General features: G+C 37.9%; 1 protein-coding gene across 1 annotated transcript in view; it reads right to left on the bottom strand.

The window, feature by feature from the left end:
- Positions 1–17176, bottom strand: part of LOC118824277 (fibrillin-2-like) — a 107480-nt gene that overhangs the window by 10542 nt on the left and 79762 nt on the right. Inside the window, exons 43-58 of the mRNA XM_036594304.1 lie at positions 17002–17127; positions 15820–15945; positions 15241–15366; positions 14834–14950; positions 13569–13697; positions 13346–13465; positions 10749–10874; positions 9009–9161; positions 8850–8915; positions 7692–7817; positions 7123–7242; positions 5695–5817; positions 3206–3337; positions 2413–2538; positions 1696–1902; positions 37–162 (exon numbers count right to left, since the gene is read on the bottom strand). Coding sequence (XP_036450197.1) covers positions 37–162; positions 1696–1902; positions 2413–2538; positions 3206–3337; positions 5695–5817; positions 7123–7242; positions 7692–7817; positions 8850–8915; positions 9009–9161; positions 10749–10874; positions 13346–13465; positions 13569–13697; positions 14834–14950; positions 15241–15366; positions 15820–15945; positions 17002–17127 — 2049 coding nt within the window. The remainder of the gene's footprint in view (positions 1–36; positions 163–1695; positions 1903–2412; positions 2539–3205; positions 3338–5694; positions 5818–7122; positions 7243–7691; positions 7818–8849; positions 8916–9008; positions 9162–10748; positions 10875–13345; positions 13466–13568; positions 13698–14833; positions 14951–15240; positions 15367–15819; positions 15946–17001; positions 17128–17176) is intronic.

The raw sequence follows: 17176 nt of genomic DNA on the forward strand, positions 1-17176 counted from the left end.
GGAGTATTTCAGTGCATATGCAAGTGCAAGTCTTACCCACACAAGCAGTGCCTGCAATACTGGCTGTATATCCAGAGTTACAGTGGCACCTGTAGGTGCCCATAATGTTGATACACCTGCCGTTCTTACACACATCTGGTATCACCTTACACTCATCTATATCTGTGAATGGAGAGGTACATCATAAGCATCAGATATGAGATTAGTTTTAACAGAGAATTTAAGACCCATATTTGATCTTCATTTGAGATACTGATTTTCATTTAAAACATTTGCATTTTAATGTGATAGTTTGGGACAAAAAACAGTTATAATAAAATGGACAAAAAGAATGGGCAAAATTCAGACATTTAGTTGCTCCTGCTGTTTTTGTTTTGACTCATTTTTATAAACTGTAGTATGTCACAGTTTTAAAAGCTATAAAATTAAGTGTTTTTGAGATCACTTAACAACTTGAAATGGTTTTAAGCAAGTTTTGTGAGTTCAGACCATCCCTTTAACATGTGGTGGCAGTATGAGGGAACACTGAGGGAGGGGGGGAGAACTTGGGCTGGAGTTCTGGGCAGCTTCTGCCCATGGCTAGAAGCCATAGCTGTAGCAGGACTGATGTAGGACTGAGGAACAGGGAGGCGATGGGGTGGCGGTGGGGATTGTGAACACTTTGTCACAGGAACGGAAGGTGAGAATGTGAATTTATAGGGTGTTAGATTGGAAGAAGGAGGGGTTTCAGCCATGCTCCTCACCCCAAACTTCAGTTATAATGTAACTACATTTATAATGATTCAGGCATGTTGTTTGTGCAGTGCTAAAAGGGCTCTTTTACGTTTCCAGATTGCGTATTGTCAGTTTCTGAAAGCAGGTAAGTTTGATTCCAGTTCAGCTAAAACAAACAGTGCATTCCACCTTTAATCAGTAAAAAGGTGCAACACACACTTTATACACAGCAAAAGGGGACCTTTAATTAGTTAACAACGTGACATTTCGGCCAACGTGCATTTAACATTTAAATCATTTAATCGCGTCCTTCAGTGTCACAACTCTAAACGGAAACTGCTGTACATGGCTCTTCTTCAGTTCTCGACTGGGCACACATTAGCGTCAATATGAATTTCAGCAAATTGGAAAATAAGAGGATTATTTAAAACAAATTGCAGTTCATCTCTGCAGCTTGGAGTATGAACTGAATGCGTTTGACTTAACAAGAGGTCAAGTCGCACAGTCTTTCTTAGCTTCAACAAGTGAGAGCAGCAGACATGAATGCCACGATTTATTTGATTTACTTTAAAATTCGGATCCTCTACTCTTTAAATAGCCTGAATTCATTCTGAATGTGATAGGTGCTCTTAAGTCATTAATATGTTTATTCACAAATAAATGTTTTATATTGCAGATACACTTTACAGCCCTGTTGCATTTGTTATGCTTAGACCAGACACATAATTACCTGCTTTATAAACTGAGGGAAGTGGCAACATAAAATTATGAAAAGGGCCCATTCGTGGGTTATAAGCTTCCATTATTTGTGAACTAATTTAGCTTTATAGCAAAACAAATGACGCAAACCTCAGACAGCAAACATCTTGGCTGATCGATTACATTTAGGCTGAGGTTAAAAATTTTGCTAAATTCTGTTAAATCCGTGAAGGATCTATGAAATAATAGGTATGAGTCAGTTGTAAATATGTAAATGCAGACCTGTGCCATCTGTGGCATAGCCAGGCCCGTGTGGGCACAGTTTCTTGTACTTGGCGGTGCCTAGCAAAGGGCACAGCTCACACTGGTTCCCCCAGCCACGGCCGCCGTCACAGCAGCACTGGGACTTTGTGATGGGCGTTCGGCTGCTGGAAGACATCTGACACATGGTCTGCAGCACCTCCGTGAAACAGAATCCTTGTCTGTGGTCTAGAAAAAGCCATCAAGACAGATGATGCAGAGAGTTTGATATGAAAGCACACATGGTTTGGTATTTCATGTTGAACTGAATGTGTAAAAATGCATGTGAAGGTGCTGGTTCAACTGCACTGATTTTAGAAGGTAAGAATTAATTATCGATATTGATTATAATAATGTTCAATAATGTTCACTTTTAATGAAAATAAAATTCTCAGGCAAAAGTGAAAAACAAGAAAATTTATGCTGCTGGCATTCTTAAAACAATGAGTCCAGACCTCAAAATCATTGAATATGTTTGGGATTACATGGATTCTACTTGTGTGGAAAAATATCCCAGCAGAGTTCTTTGAAAAATGTATTTTCTTAATGCAGCAAAATGAATAACTGGTACATAACGGCCATTTTGACCAGAAATTAAATAAACGAAGGGGGTATCTGACTTTTGCACAGTACTACATACATGGAGGCACACACCTATCCACTCAGCCTCTATTAGTGTGAGGAACAGAAATGGCTTACCAAGGCACAGAGTGTGTGTAGAGTCAGGCTCGAAGCCTTCGCCACACTCGCACACGTAGCTGCCAATGGTGTTCACACAGTGGCCATTCTCACAAATACCAGGCTTAGTACGACACTCGTTCTCATCTAAGGAGTAGAAGAGAGACAACCGTCAGTCACACTTACATATTCAATGTTTTGGAAAATCTCCTGATCAGTATTAAAGGGGAATTCCACCAATATTTGAAATATTTGCATAATAAAATGGTTAAGATGTAAAGTCATTCAGACTGGTTGTAGAAAAATGAGCCATTATTGAGAAACTGAGTCAGAGTCAGAATTCCTCCACAGTGGTAGAGACAGGAATCAGCCATATAAAATTCTTTTAAATACTTAATCAAAAAGTTTTACATGAAATGTACATGAGTACACTGCCAAATGTCTGACACATTGTTTTATGATAGTTTTAAGATTTTGGTTAAAATGTATTTATTTCAGTCCATTAGAGGTGGAGAGGCTAAAGTCCTCAAAGAAAACTTTTTTTTTCATATTTTCTACTATAATCAACATTACATAACAAAACTCAGAAGATATGTAAGTTCACTGGTCATTACGGATATAAACTAAGGTGTCTAGATTTGTGCTGAAAACGCTGTGACCCCTGTTTCCTATCATCACCACTGTAAAGAAATCCAAGTCAATAAGTTTCACTACATTGCACCATTTCACATTAATCTCAACAACTGAATAATTCAGAAATAGGCAGAATTTTCCTTTTAAGTTCTTTCAGTTAATGAGGAACATATGTTCTGACCCTGACACACTTCATCGTCCATCCTGCGCACCATCCCGGGAGGACACACACACATGAAGGTGCCGATGAGGTTCTTACAGTTCATCGCTCTGGTATCACAGTCATGTAAGCCCTCCGTACACTCATCCAGGTCTGCAGAGAGAACAGAGAGAGAAAGAACAGGGAAGAAAAAGTTGGATAGTGGCTAGTCTGTAACGAATTCGGCAGTGAAACTTCTTGTTATTTTCATTCTGCATTCCAGCACAGTGGTTTTGAAATAATGACTATGCGGATAACATTCAGGTTTATTTCAAGGGTATTTACAAGTTCTGGGTCCAGAAAAAATTGGATACCTTGACATAATCTTAAATAAATCGGTAATCTTAGTACTTAGGTGTGAAACTTTTGTCAGATAGTGGCTAGTTTCACCATACTAAGACAATCTGTAATTTTCTTAAATCTGCTTAGTCCCTCATGGCATATATGCCTTGAAATGCCTCTTCTTACATGTTGTTGATAAGTCTCCAAGCTACAATTTGTAAAAGTAATCCATATGCACCCCAAAAATATAAACTCAGTGGCCTCAGTGGGTCGCAATGCACTGGCACATTCTCATATTTTTTTTAAGCATTGCCATGTGTTAATCAAGGCTTTTTACACTTCTTCAAAGACACAAAGCCTCAGATCATTTTTGCTCTAGGAGTTACTGTTTATATTGTTACACATGGATAACTTTTTTTTTTACCACTCCTAGTGCAAAACTCTTCTCTGAAATGTAACCCATTACGGTTCTGTCCACCATTATCAGCAGCCTTTTCTTTTTTATATAAAATTTACAATATCTTCATAAATAAATGGAAATATGCTATTTTTTTCATTAAAATATTTCAGTGGATATATATGTGTAAGTTATGAAACAAAATAACATCTCTTTTCAACTTGTAGGAAGTGATTTTAAAGAAAAGAAACTAAATATGACACGGACACTATTAATGGCACTTTTTCCTAATATTTTGTTCTTATTGTACCTGTCTACTGGTAGTTTTTCCCACTCCTCCAATGCAAACTTTTCAAGCTCTTGAATGTTTGCAGGGTGTCTCTTCCCTATGGCAGATTTCAGCTGTCTCCAAAGATTTTCAATAGGGTTGAGATCAGGACTCATTGATAGTCAGTTTAAAACACTCCACTTCTTCCTTTGCAACCATTCTGTTCTGCTTTTTGATGTGCACTTTATCATGCTGGAGGACCCATGATCTTCAACCCAAATCTAGCTTCCTTACACTAGGTAGCACATTTTGCTCTGAAATGCCTTGGTAATCTTCTGATCTCATTATTCCTTCAATTCGGTTCAAGCCTCCAGTACCTGAGGCAGCAAAGCAGCCCCACAACATTATGGATCCAACATCATGTTTGACTGTAGGTAGGGTGTTCTTTTGCTTATAAGCTTGATTTCGTCTCCTATAAACAAATACCTGGTCTGCATTACCAAAGAGCTCTATTTTTGTTTTGTCTGTCCACAAAAACATTTGCCCAAAAGGTCTACCTTTAGCTCTTTGGATATTACATATGGTGTTTTTTCCATAGTTCGCACCAACCTTCAAAGACTCTTCTCACTGATTTTCCTCTTTGACCCAAGTCATGGAGGTTCTTGGCAGCTCCATGAGCAAATAATTTCTTGATTACATTACGCACTATTGAAACAGAGAGGTCAAGGACTTGGAGATGGCCTTGTATCCTTTACCATTGGAGATATTAGCACTTCTTATGCTGTCAAACCGCTCCCATGTCTTCATCTTTGTGAATAGGGATCAGGGAAAGTAAAGAGGCCTTTTTAAGCATTAAAGCCATCATTCATTGTTTAATTCAAGTCTATCACAGGTGATTCTAATTTCTAATTGATCACAGAGTCTAATCTAGTCTAACCTGAATGGAATTCATCAAAAGGGTGCCTGTAATTGTGTAACATCCATATTTCCGTTTTTATGCTTTTCCCCCCATTTTTTTTAACCCTTAGCTGTTATGTATTAAACATGAGTGTACAATGCTTCACAACACAACGCATTTATTTTAGGAGACATTATGTACTTAAAAAGGGTTGTGAATAATCGTGGTCAGAACTGTAAATAATCACGTAATTTGAATTAAACATTTAGCACAATAACTCAAAAAAATAAACTGTTGTATGAACTTGCCACAGATTTCCATTCAGTCAAACTGAGTAAGGTCAGTATAAACAGATTTTGTTACATCAACATAAAGTTCAACTATTCACGGAACAAATTTCAAACATTTCAGTGCAAATTATTCGGGTTTTCTTGGAATGGAATTCTCTTGGAATCAAAGTAAACAGTTTTCAGTCATTCAAATGCATTTTCATATCAAACAACCCTACTGGCTCATTTTCTGAGTGTAGGGTTGAAGCACGTTTACACTGAAATTAAGATCTGCATAGTACATTATATGGAGCTCTTGTACATCTGTCGTAGACTAGGTACAAGTTGCTGACTCACCCTGGCACATTCTACCGTCCTCTCGCAGAGTGTAGCCGGAAGGACAGGAACACTCGTAGCCTCCAAATGTGTTGATGCAGCGGAATGCACATAGCAAAGGATTCTGCCCACATTCATTTATATCTGTCACAAAGATGAAAAACAGATATTTTGAACTGTAACTGAGTCAGGAAAAATCTTCCTCAAAAAGAACCTGTTTGTATTTTTTTGACCAACATCCATTTTTAGACCTTTCCAGAAATGTACAGACATGTACTCTGCACACTGGATTTAAAACTGAACAGTGACAAATTGGTTAACATTCAGCTTTCATTCAAGGGTATTTACAAGTTCAGGGGTACATAAGGAATTGGAGAACCTGACATCATCTTAAATAAATTTGTTATTTTCAGTGCTTAGGTGTGAAACTTTTGCACTCACTGACCCATACACGTGGTTAGAGAATTCCCTGCTGATGCTCTGCCAGGACCGCAATGCAGCCATTTTCAGTTCCTGCTTGTTTCAGTGACTTTTTGCCTTCACTTGTCTTCAGTAAGTGAAATGCAGGGTAAATGTGGTTTAGTTCTGGTGACTGATTCAAGGACATTCCGATTTTTTGCCCTGAAAAACTCCATGATTGCTTTCTTAGTAGGGTTGGCATTTTGAGCAGTTCCTTTTTTTTCTGTCCACATTTGAACATCCCTGGTCAAATTACATGTTTTGTTGATTTTTTAGGTGGAAAGAAGTTAACACATTCTCTACATGGAGCAAACTTTAATATGTAATTTTTCTGCACGTTTTAATTATTTTTAAGTTATTTTTTTATTATTTTTAAATTATTATTATTATTATTTTTAAGTTATTGTGTAAGATTATATGTATATATTTTAGTTAAATTGGTTTTATCTATTCTTCTATCCTATCTATAGTTTTGTTTATCTATGTGTAAATACTGTTCTCTGCATAATTTGTGGAACTCGCACTCAAGTTTTTCACTCACCTGTGTCCCTGTACTCTTGTGATGTGACAATAAATCTGATTTGATTTGATTTGATTTGATAAATAAAAAAAAATAAATAAATAAATACTTACTGTAGAGAATGTTTATTTATTTTTACTAATAAAATTAACAACAATATGCACGTCTTGGAACTCAGAAGGCTTTTTATGCACTGCAATCTTTTTGTTCTTGAAATAAGCTGACAGTGCAAATTGTCTCACTGTATACTGAAGCACAGACTGCACTGCACAAGAGGCAAATAGACAAAAGAGAACGCCCAGCAAGGTTTACTGTGACCACTCGGCATATGAACCCATACAGCAAATGTTAACAATGTAAGAATTACATTACAATACTGTTTAACAGTATTATGGTGCAAGAATACAACATTATTCTACTTAAAATGGATAAAATGGATAAAAGATAGAACAAAGTAAACGTTTGCAGACCTTCACATGTCATCATGGGCCCTGGTTCAAAACCCTCCTCACAGTTGCACTCGAAGCTTCCAATCACATTAGTGCAAGTGCCGTTTCCACAAGGATTCCCCACTGCACACTCATCAACATCTGCAAGTACAGAAGGAAACAGTCAAGGAGGAAAGGCATGTTATAATTAGAGAGCTAATTCCTTCAGTCTGCATTGTGATGAATTAAGAAATTACTGTAGCAAAAAAATAACCTTAATGGGCTTTTTATCCACTGAATCAGTTTAGTTTTAATCTACATTTATTATTCATGTGGATTATTATGCAAGCAGGTCTTTTAAAGTACTTTTGGCCTTGGATTTAAACAAGCTCACCACAAACAATTCCCAACAACAATAGAGCTGACTTTCAAAAAAACAGATGCGAAGAAAAATTTCACTGCTTTGTGCCCAATAGAAAGCTTTGAATGCACTATAACTTCTGTATGCTTCTCCTGGGGCTGTAGTTCTGAAAGGGAGTACTTTTAAAAGTGAGAAATACTGTACAACAAATACTCAGCATAGAGAAACAGCAAATAAACAGCTTTCTCACCAACACAATCAACTCCACTGTAGTTGAGTGTGTAGCCTGTAGAGCACTCGCATCGAAATGAGCCGTCAGTGTTGATGCAGTGGCCATTCTGACAGATGCCTGGGATCTCCACACACTCGTTCAGATCTGACATTTTCCAGTAAGTGCAGGGACAAAAAGAGAAAAGTACTTAGTTCCAAACCTTGTACAAACAACAATTCTAAAAAGTTGTGACAGTTTGTGAACTGCTAATATATCTTTTAGTGTTAATGGGACTTTCACAGATGTGCATGTTTCCCATGCCATAGGCACTAATACATCCCCTAATACACCCCATACCATGACAGATCTTGACCACTGAACTTTACGCTGGTAACAATCTGAAAGGTCCTTTTCTTTTTCAGCCCAGAGAAGATGACATCAAATATTTATATAAACTTCCTGGAAGGTTAACTCATCAGACCACAATAAATATTTCCACTGTGCATAAGTCTATTCTGGAGGGAGGTGCCAAATGAGGTATCAAACATCACAGGCAGTCAATTGTGGTTTTCGGCCTTGCTGTTTACCTACAGAGATTCTCTGGATCCCCTGAATTTTTTGATGATGTTATGCATAGTAGCGGTTCTTAAAGTGTGCACTGATGCTTTGTTTTGGAAAGTAGAAGCATCTTTACTCTTTATTCTTGCTCATAAAGGCCTTTCTTGAATGCTGTTATATCCAGGCAAGATCCAAGTATGACCTGTTTAAGATAGTTTTGAACATTTCACAGCATTCTTAGTTTTTTTAAGTCTACTTCAGGAATCAAGAATGCAGGCATTCAGACTGAGCGTATATTTACACAAAACAATTAAGTTAATAAAGCATTGAATATTTTGAGTTGTATATTTTTTTTTTTAATACAGGACTTACAAATCACTATTTGCGTTTTTGTTTGCATTTTTATTTGCAAGAGTTCATATGTATAAACCTTTATCTCTTGGCCAAGTCTTCATAAAATCACAAAATCTACTGATTGAACTATCAGCTAATCATCAGAAGAAAAAGATTAGAAAAAGATTCTCTTTCCCACCTCCAGCGGGACTTTTAAAAAAAGCATAGAATCCATTGACTCAGAGCTATAGCTCCATCTGCTGGACAAAATTCTATTACACTGCTTTAAAAGACTAATTTCTTTACCTACGCTTGTGTCTCCAAATCCTACAATGATCCCAAACCCGAAAGGACAGAGTTCCTGAAATCCAGCTGTAACAGGGAAAGAAATAACGTGAGTAAATGCTACATAAAAGCTGGTGACTCTATCATAGAACACCCCTGCACAACAAAAAGAAGAGGCACCGTCTTGTTCTTTGGGACAGAGCTCGCAGGGGTAGCCCCATCCTTCTTTGGGCACGGTGCTACAGCAGCACTTGGCTTTGGTGGTGTTGAAGGCCTGCGGAACGGAGCATTTGCCATTTTCAAAGCGGGTGAAGCAGAAGCTCTCTCTTGTGTCTGATTGAAAAAAGAAAGTGCAAGAATGTAACCTTAAGCCTGGTTCATCCAGACATTTAAAGCATGTGATGGTAGAACTGAGTGAGTGAGTTAGAGCAGCCCAAGTTCTAATGCTTTAACCAAATGAGAGCTCTGTGCCTAAGAAATACTTCAGTATTTTAACTCTCTATTTGAGGTCTCTGTGGCATAAAGTTGATCACCATGGCAAACAATTTCAATATGTTTCCCTGTATTTAGAAAAGAACATGAAATTTATTCACTATCGATTAGAAATCTGATCTATTCTATACATTTATTATAGAAGTCAATGGTCAGGTGCTCAAGTAATAGACTGAATGCTACAGATGCGGCAGACAGAGATTAAAGTTTAAAAATGCTTAAGTATTCCTTTAAGGTCTATGTAACCAAGAATTAAATGAGCCTTGGTGTGCTACTTTAAAACAATGAAAAACAGTGAAAAATCAAATTTACACCCCATATGTAATCGATCAGACAAGACATATCGTCACTCGATTTGTTTTCGTTAATCACATCCCTACTAAACTTCTTTTACCCACTCAAACTGCATCCAAGTCCACATTAAGGTCACTTGGGTTGGGTTGTCACTGTGGGTTAGTACACAGTATAACTCTCTGCCAACTATAAAATGAACAAAACTTCACTGTGTAGCCAAATGCAGTGGGCAGCTATTTTAAACGGGTGTTGTGCAAAATTCTGACTGCTCTTCTTATGTATGTCATGGGCATAAATGGGACACCACAGATTACTGAAGACAGTCTCAGCTGATGCTACATTTTGGGTAAGTAGAAAATTGTGTAAAGTATTTTTTGCCTAAACATTCCTTTAAAATGTGCATACATCAATTCAATGAAACAGGTATGATATACTGGTCAGGCAAACATCAGTAGCTGTTTCCTTCTGATCCTACTGGAAATTGACTGATGTTCTTTTTAAATAATCCTTAAATGAGAACTTCTTACAAGGAATGGTACTGTGTGTCCCCCTGCATTTTCTACAGCAAAGAGACACCAGTGAGATGATTCTTAAATGTGCCTTTGTTTATCCATTTCTTTTACTGATGTAGCAAGATGTGAGCCTCAGGGAGCCAAAATCTGTGTTAGGTCAATCCAGCTTCATGTTCAAAGAATGTCCAATGAATAACTTTCCAATGTCCAATAAGTGACTGATGTATTTCATCAAAATTCTTTCCATTATGTAAACTGGCCATTGTTCATCTTGAGTAAAGCTCGCACAAGCACAGCCCTCACTAATCACAAGGATGATGTGGCTTCTTAACACAGCACTCAATTTTAGTATAAAAAAGTGTTATATTTTACACTCTGTTCTTTGGGACTTTAAAGGAAGTTGACTTAGTGTTGACTGATTGCCAACTAGTGATACATTTACACAGGGACACCACTTGTGGACATAATGTTGGCATCAGTTGTGCTATATGTGTAAGTAAACAGTAGTTAAATATAGGTGTGTTTGAAAGATTAAAGTGTGGGTCTAAGTTCATCATTCTCATAAAACACCCTCACGTTGAAATCATTTGTTCAAATCAGAGTGACAAGTGTGCTGAATTACCAAAACAGCGGCGTCCACTTTCAGAGAGCACGAAGCCTGGTTTGCACACACACTCAAAGCTGCCCGGGTTGTTGAAGCAGGAGCCAAACAGACAGATGTTGGGGTCTTCCTCACACTCGTTCACATCTGGCAGGGTCAGAAAGTAGAGCAGCTAGCCATCACAACTAAAAGTAGAGCTATTTAGACTACTCTGTCACAGCAAAAAGTTCCCCTCTGCTCTTGGTGTAAACCGAGAGGGAGCAAAAAACACGAATATTTACATGACCTAGACACAGAGGCGGAGAAAGAGTCAACCAAATACGAACTGCAGGGAGAGGATGGATATGTCAGTGTTAAGAGTGGATGACCGAGAGCGCTGGAGAACGGCTTGCAAAGAAGCAAAAGGCATATAACACAAACATATCCAAACACATGGACACATCATGTGTTTTAAAGGATGGCCACTGCTTGTAGGTCACCAGCTTACATATTGTTTTTGTCTAATAAAAAACACATGCAACTTCATAGGAGAAGTGAAAAACATTCTTAACTTTAAGGTTAATATAATTTAATTCTAGCTGTTTTTCTAAATGATGTAAAAATAGTGGTGTTAAAGTTTACATGCTACTAATGCACAGAAGAAATAAAATGCTGTTTATGTATTCTCCTAGTTTGACCCTTCAAACCTACCATAGTAGTGCAGACTGAAGCCCATGTTGCTATGACAGACTCCACGACTGTAGCCCTCTTATACAAAAGTTGGCTGGTTGATGGCTGTCTTGATAAAAGTTATTGCCAGCTACTACTGCGCCATGAATTTCTTTATTACTGAAGTATGTCGAGACTGAAGCATCATTTACAAGGAAAACATGCGTCTGATGCCAGCAATGTCCATAAAATAAGTAACATTAGTACCGGCGGATGCCTTTGACAGATTATGTTGCACAGTGCTCAAGGGAGAATTATGAATAAATCAAATTAACAAAAGCATCAGTGGAGCAGTAGAAGTCTGCAGTTCCCTCACAACAAGGTGCAAAATATTGGTATGAGAGCGAGAGATCTACTATCGTGTAGGAACACGCGGCCACTGTTGGTCTCACTAGATTTCTAAATTGTTTTTTTACATTTTTTTGAATTTTTAGAAACAAATTTCTCTCATGTTGTAGAAAGTCACTAACTAATCCTGTACGAACAGTCCTATAATGGCACATACGCCCTCAATGTTTTAACGATGTCAAAAATGAAGCTGAGCTTTTGAAAATGACCTTATTTTCATGTTCACCCTGTGTTCACATGATCTTATGTCCAGGTTCAAGTTGGACTGAATTGTTGAAGGTAATAAACACATTCTGATGAGGCTTATTTTCATTCACTCATATACTGTAGTGAGAATAAAATACACTGCTTTAAAAGGACAAATCAAATTAGGGTCAAATTCCAGCAAACACTACAAATGTGATTGATTGTGATGAACCTTAGAAACATATGTGATTAGGCATGATCAAATTATTTCAATCACTTAACAAAAAGTTAAAAAGTAAAGAAATTTGTATATGATACAACGATAGGCCTAATAAAAGCCCATACATGGGGCAACGAAATAATGCTTCACTATATTAACGTAAGTACTATTCAGACAGGATTTTTTTTACACACAGAACATATGCAATGTTTATGACTGATTCACACAGGATAAGAAGTCGAGTTGCTACTGAATTTAAGCACTGCTTTCACTCCAAAAAAGGGTGGCAAACGTAAAATAATTATACATGCTTTATATATATTTGAGGTAGGAAAGAACATATTGGCTTGATTTGAGCCACAGAGAACAAAAGTGACGCTTATTTGAGTGTCTCCATATTTCTCTCCTTTTTGGAAAAAAATATAAGCATTTTTACCGAAATGTCAATTCAATAGGGATTAATATAACCTATGATTAATTCTATGGCTTGCTTCATAGTAGGTAAACAGTGCCAGAACATTTACTGTTGTGGGTGCACACAGTTCATACAAATGACCAACATGGCAGATTCAGATGGGAATCAAATCACCAAGAAAATCTGGTAAAAATGACTAACTAATCCTGTATGAATAGTTATATAATTGCACATACGCCCTCAATGTTTGAATGATGTCAAAAATGGAATGTAAGCAGAGAAGCAGAAAATCCAACCAACTTCTAAGACTTTGAACTTTGAACTTTGGAGCTGTGGAATAAAACCCCCGCAGATTTCTTTAAGAAACCTAAGTCTTAAAAAAACCAATGGAAGCGATAGTAAAGGCACTTACCCCATGTCCCCATGCAAAACTCATCTTGTACAAACAGCACTATACTGGCACATCCTTCTACCCTCAACATTTGAATGTCATCGAAAATATAATGGAAATCAACAAAGATCCTTTCTGATTCACTTGCACTGATCAAACCTAATCTTAATGAACAAATTCAACAAATGTGCTGAAACGTCCGTACAAAATGAAACTTGGAACGCTACGTTGGAAACATCTTGTTAAAAGTAAACACTGTAGTTTCAGATCTGAAACGAGTGCTGGAGGACTTTTGTACGTTTGTGTCATGTTGGCTGGACATTACAGGCAACGAAAAGTGGGACACATACCTACACAATGATCATTCTGCACAGTATAACCCTGCGGACAGAGGCAGCGAAAGGAGCCATCCAAGTTCTGGCATGTTCCAGGAGCACACGTTCCAGGTAGGATTAAACACTCATTCACATCTGGAGCCATCAAAGATGAGAGAGAGTTATTTTGAGACGTCTAAATACTGATGAAAAGTTAAGAAAATTATAAAACAATGGAAAAAATTGACAAAAACCATACCTATGCAGTTCTTCCCATCAAGGGCAAGCTCATAACCATCCTCACACAGGCACTGGAAGGAGCCAGCAGTGTTGATGCAATGGCCATTTCTGCACAGCTGACCATACGGACCTGAACACTCATCAATATCTGCCGACAGCCAGCAGCACAAATCATCAGCACATGTCCATTTTGGTAATATAGACCACTTAACATACCTCAGACAATCAGACAATTAAAGTGGGGAGAGACCACTTTTCATTTATTTAATTTCTAGTCAAAACAAATAATAAGTACAAGTGAGTTTTTTAAGAGACATTTCTGAGTTTCCAAAACCAGCGTACAAGTTATAGATGAAATGGGACTTCAAACAACCATGCAAGACCTGGTAGACCACCAAAACTGTCACCACGAGATAAACAGTACTTAAAGCTTTCATGTTTAAAAGAGAAAATCAAGCTCCACTCTTGCTTCACATCTCAAAAAAAATCCACAGATATTTCTGTCCATCCTTCCACTGTGAGAAGACAACTCAACACTATGAGTCTGAAAGGATGTGTAGCTGTCAAGAAGCCTTCACTGAGAAAAGAAAATAGACAAAAATGATAACATTTGCTCTAGAACACCAAAAATGGGCATCTGAGATTCGACTGACTGGACTGATAAGTGTAAATTTGTGTTTGGGATTAAATGAATCATGAGAAGCAGAACATGTAACTGACTTCTCTGTAGAACAGAAAGCAAGTCTGAAAAGAACTGAAGCTGAAATTAAGGCAGTTAAGGCATGGATGCACTAAATAACTGTACTTGATGACTGTTTTGACAGGAAATGAAATAACAGAAGGGTGGTCTCTGACTTCTGCACAGTACTGTACGTGTCTGTTTAGTTTACCTTTTTTACAAGACAATAACAACTTGTATCTGCTGTAAATGATCACATGATAGCATTCAAAAAGGAAAGAATTTGCATACTGAACTACTGAACTCAACTTCTGCAGAAAATATTTCTGTGGTGAACATTTTGATTCACTCTTGGAGAGGTGTATGTGTGGACAGCTTCCATGTTTTGACATGAAACATATTTCTTTTCTGCCAAACACTGACAGTGGAATGGGTGTGTATATATATATATATATATATATATATATATATATATATATATATATATATATATATATATATTGTATAAAATATATATATATGTTGTATAAAATCGAGGCACTTAATTTAACCTAGTGGCCTGAGTCTACTTGCACCAGAATCAATGCAGTAATAGGTAGTCTTACCTGTGCATTGGTTATTAAGCGTGAGCTCAAAGCCAGGGAAGCAGAGACAGTTGTAGGACCCCACAGTGTTTTTACATGTGCCGTTCCTACAGGGCTGACGTACACACTCATCAATGTCTGCAGAGGGGAAACATATTACTTGAGCCTTCATCAGATGTAATCAATTATGAGCTAACAGTGAGAAGGTTAAATACTTGCAAGATAGACTTTTTTGGGATAATATCAAGTGAAGCTCTATAATGTGTGCATCATTTTGCATTTTTATACACATTAACCAATTCATTTAATTTATTACCATTTAAACAATCTACATTCATTTAATGTTTTCTTAAAAACTAGAAAATAAGTTTACATAGATCCAAGTCAAATCCAAGTAAGTCACCCTCCAAACAGAGTATTGACATTACCCATGCACATCTTGCGGTTGGGAGTTGCCTTGAAACCGGAGTGGCAGGTACACATGTAGCCTCCTTGGATGTCCACACACTTGCCGTGACTGCAGAGGTTGGGGTTTTCCAAACACTCATTGCGGTCTGCCCATCAGCGTTTATTTGTATGTGTGTGTTGGGAGAGAAAGTAAGACAAAAGTTGCCAAAGAACACACCAGCGGGCGACACTGAGAAAACAAGTTGTTGGCATGACCGCAGCGGCTCTGGTATGAGAGACTAGCCACAAAGTCTGCACACTCACAGAAATGAAAATGCTTTTACTGAACTACAGGACATGCTGTTAGTTAGAGGACGACACTCTACCTTATGTATTTTGATATTTATACTTTGTTGCACTTCAGTTCTTCTCTCATAGCTACATAACTCACACATAAGTTTCATAGTAGTAGCTTTAAAATTATTAACTGAGCTACAATAATTCATAGCAGTTACATGCTGTGAGTGACTTGATGTGCATCATGAAAACTTCTTCAAGCATAGTAATGGCTGCATTTAAACAACAGTAGGAGCAGGTCATTAGTCCTGAGTTTGGCTCACCTATACATGCTCCGATGGGTGAGAGCTTGAAGCCTGCTGAGCACTCACAGCGATAACTGCCTGGACTGTTGATGCAGTCTGCATTCCTCTGGCATAAGATCTCTGAACTGCTACACTCATCGATGTCTGCAGTACGCACGTTTGTGCACATGCATACACACACACACACACACACACACACACGCATACACACACACACACATGCACACACACACATGCACACACACACACACACACACAAACACACACACACACAAACACACAAAAAACATTTCATTTACACTACAGTACAACAGGGGAGAGCAATTCAAAATAATGCAGTACATAATGCTTAAAAACATTCCACTTTTCTCAAAAATAGAAGCCTGATATAAGAAAACATGCTGTTTTGCATGCTTTACTGGTCTCTAATGAGCCTCTGCAGTGGTTACTCTTGCAGTTTAATTCCTCTTCCTTTGGCTGGATCCACCCCATTCCCCACTAAAGAGCTGTAATTGTTTTGTGTTGGGCTGTGGGAGAGACCCCACAGCCATACAGCTTTCCTTTCGAGCCCTAAGCAGGGACTCCTGCATATTATCTGGAGACACTTGAAAGGGGAAACTGGTGGTGTTCCATACCATCCCGGTCAAGGAGCAACCACACAGTGCCCGCTAGAGGATATTGGGTTGCGGCCCTGCGAGCAAAAGCTAAATGCGGATCGACAGTGCATGTGGTGCTGTCTGAGTTGGCAGATTGGGAAAAACACAAACAGACAGTGAGCTAATATTTGGAGAAGAGTGAAAAAGGGCTAAAAGGACTGTTGCCTTTCTTTATAACCACTAACCACTAACCCACACCATTATGAAGTTACAGCCTATCACACAGAGACTACAAACTCTATACTGAGGTTTATGTAGAACAGATGCAAAGCGACAGCTGGCTATTGACTACAGATGCATTTGATAAATATCAATCAACACAATCAGAACTACAGTTTCAAGATTCAGACATTTATGAGTGTTTTACATCTTGAAACATCTTGTCTCATTTGTGAACAAAATAAATATATATATAATTTTACTGCAAGACAGTGCAGCTTCAATTTGCTGTAAATGGAGCCTTTTGATTTGAAATCATTACAGTAACAACATCTTGAACAATAACTTCAAAGCATCCCTTAAAAGGTTATGTGGGGCTACAAACCTTCACATATGAGAAGCACATCATTGTAGCTGAACCCTCTTGGACATTCACAGCGAAAGCTTCCAATCTGGTTAATGCACACACCACTGGCACAGATGCCTGGGATCTCCCGACATTCATCAATATCTGAAGACAAGACAAACAATTAAACTTCCTAAAATACCTGTTTACTATG

The sequence above is a fragment of the Colossoma macropomum genome, unplaced genomic scaffold (assembly GCF_904425465.1).
Source record: "Colossoma macropomum unplaced genomic scaffold, Colossoma_macropomum, whole genome shotgun sequence".
In the NCBI taxonomy this organism is placed as follows: domain Eukaryota; kingdom Metazoa; phylum Chordata; class Actinopteri; order Characiformes; family Serrasalmidae; genus Colossoma; species Colossoma macropomum.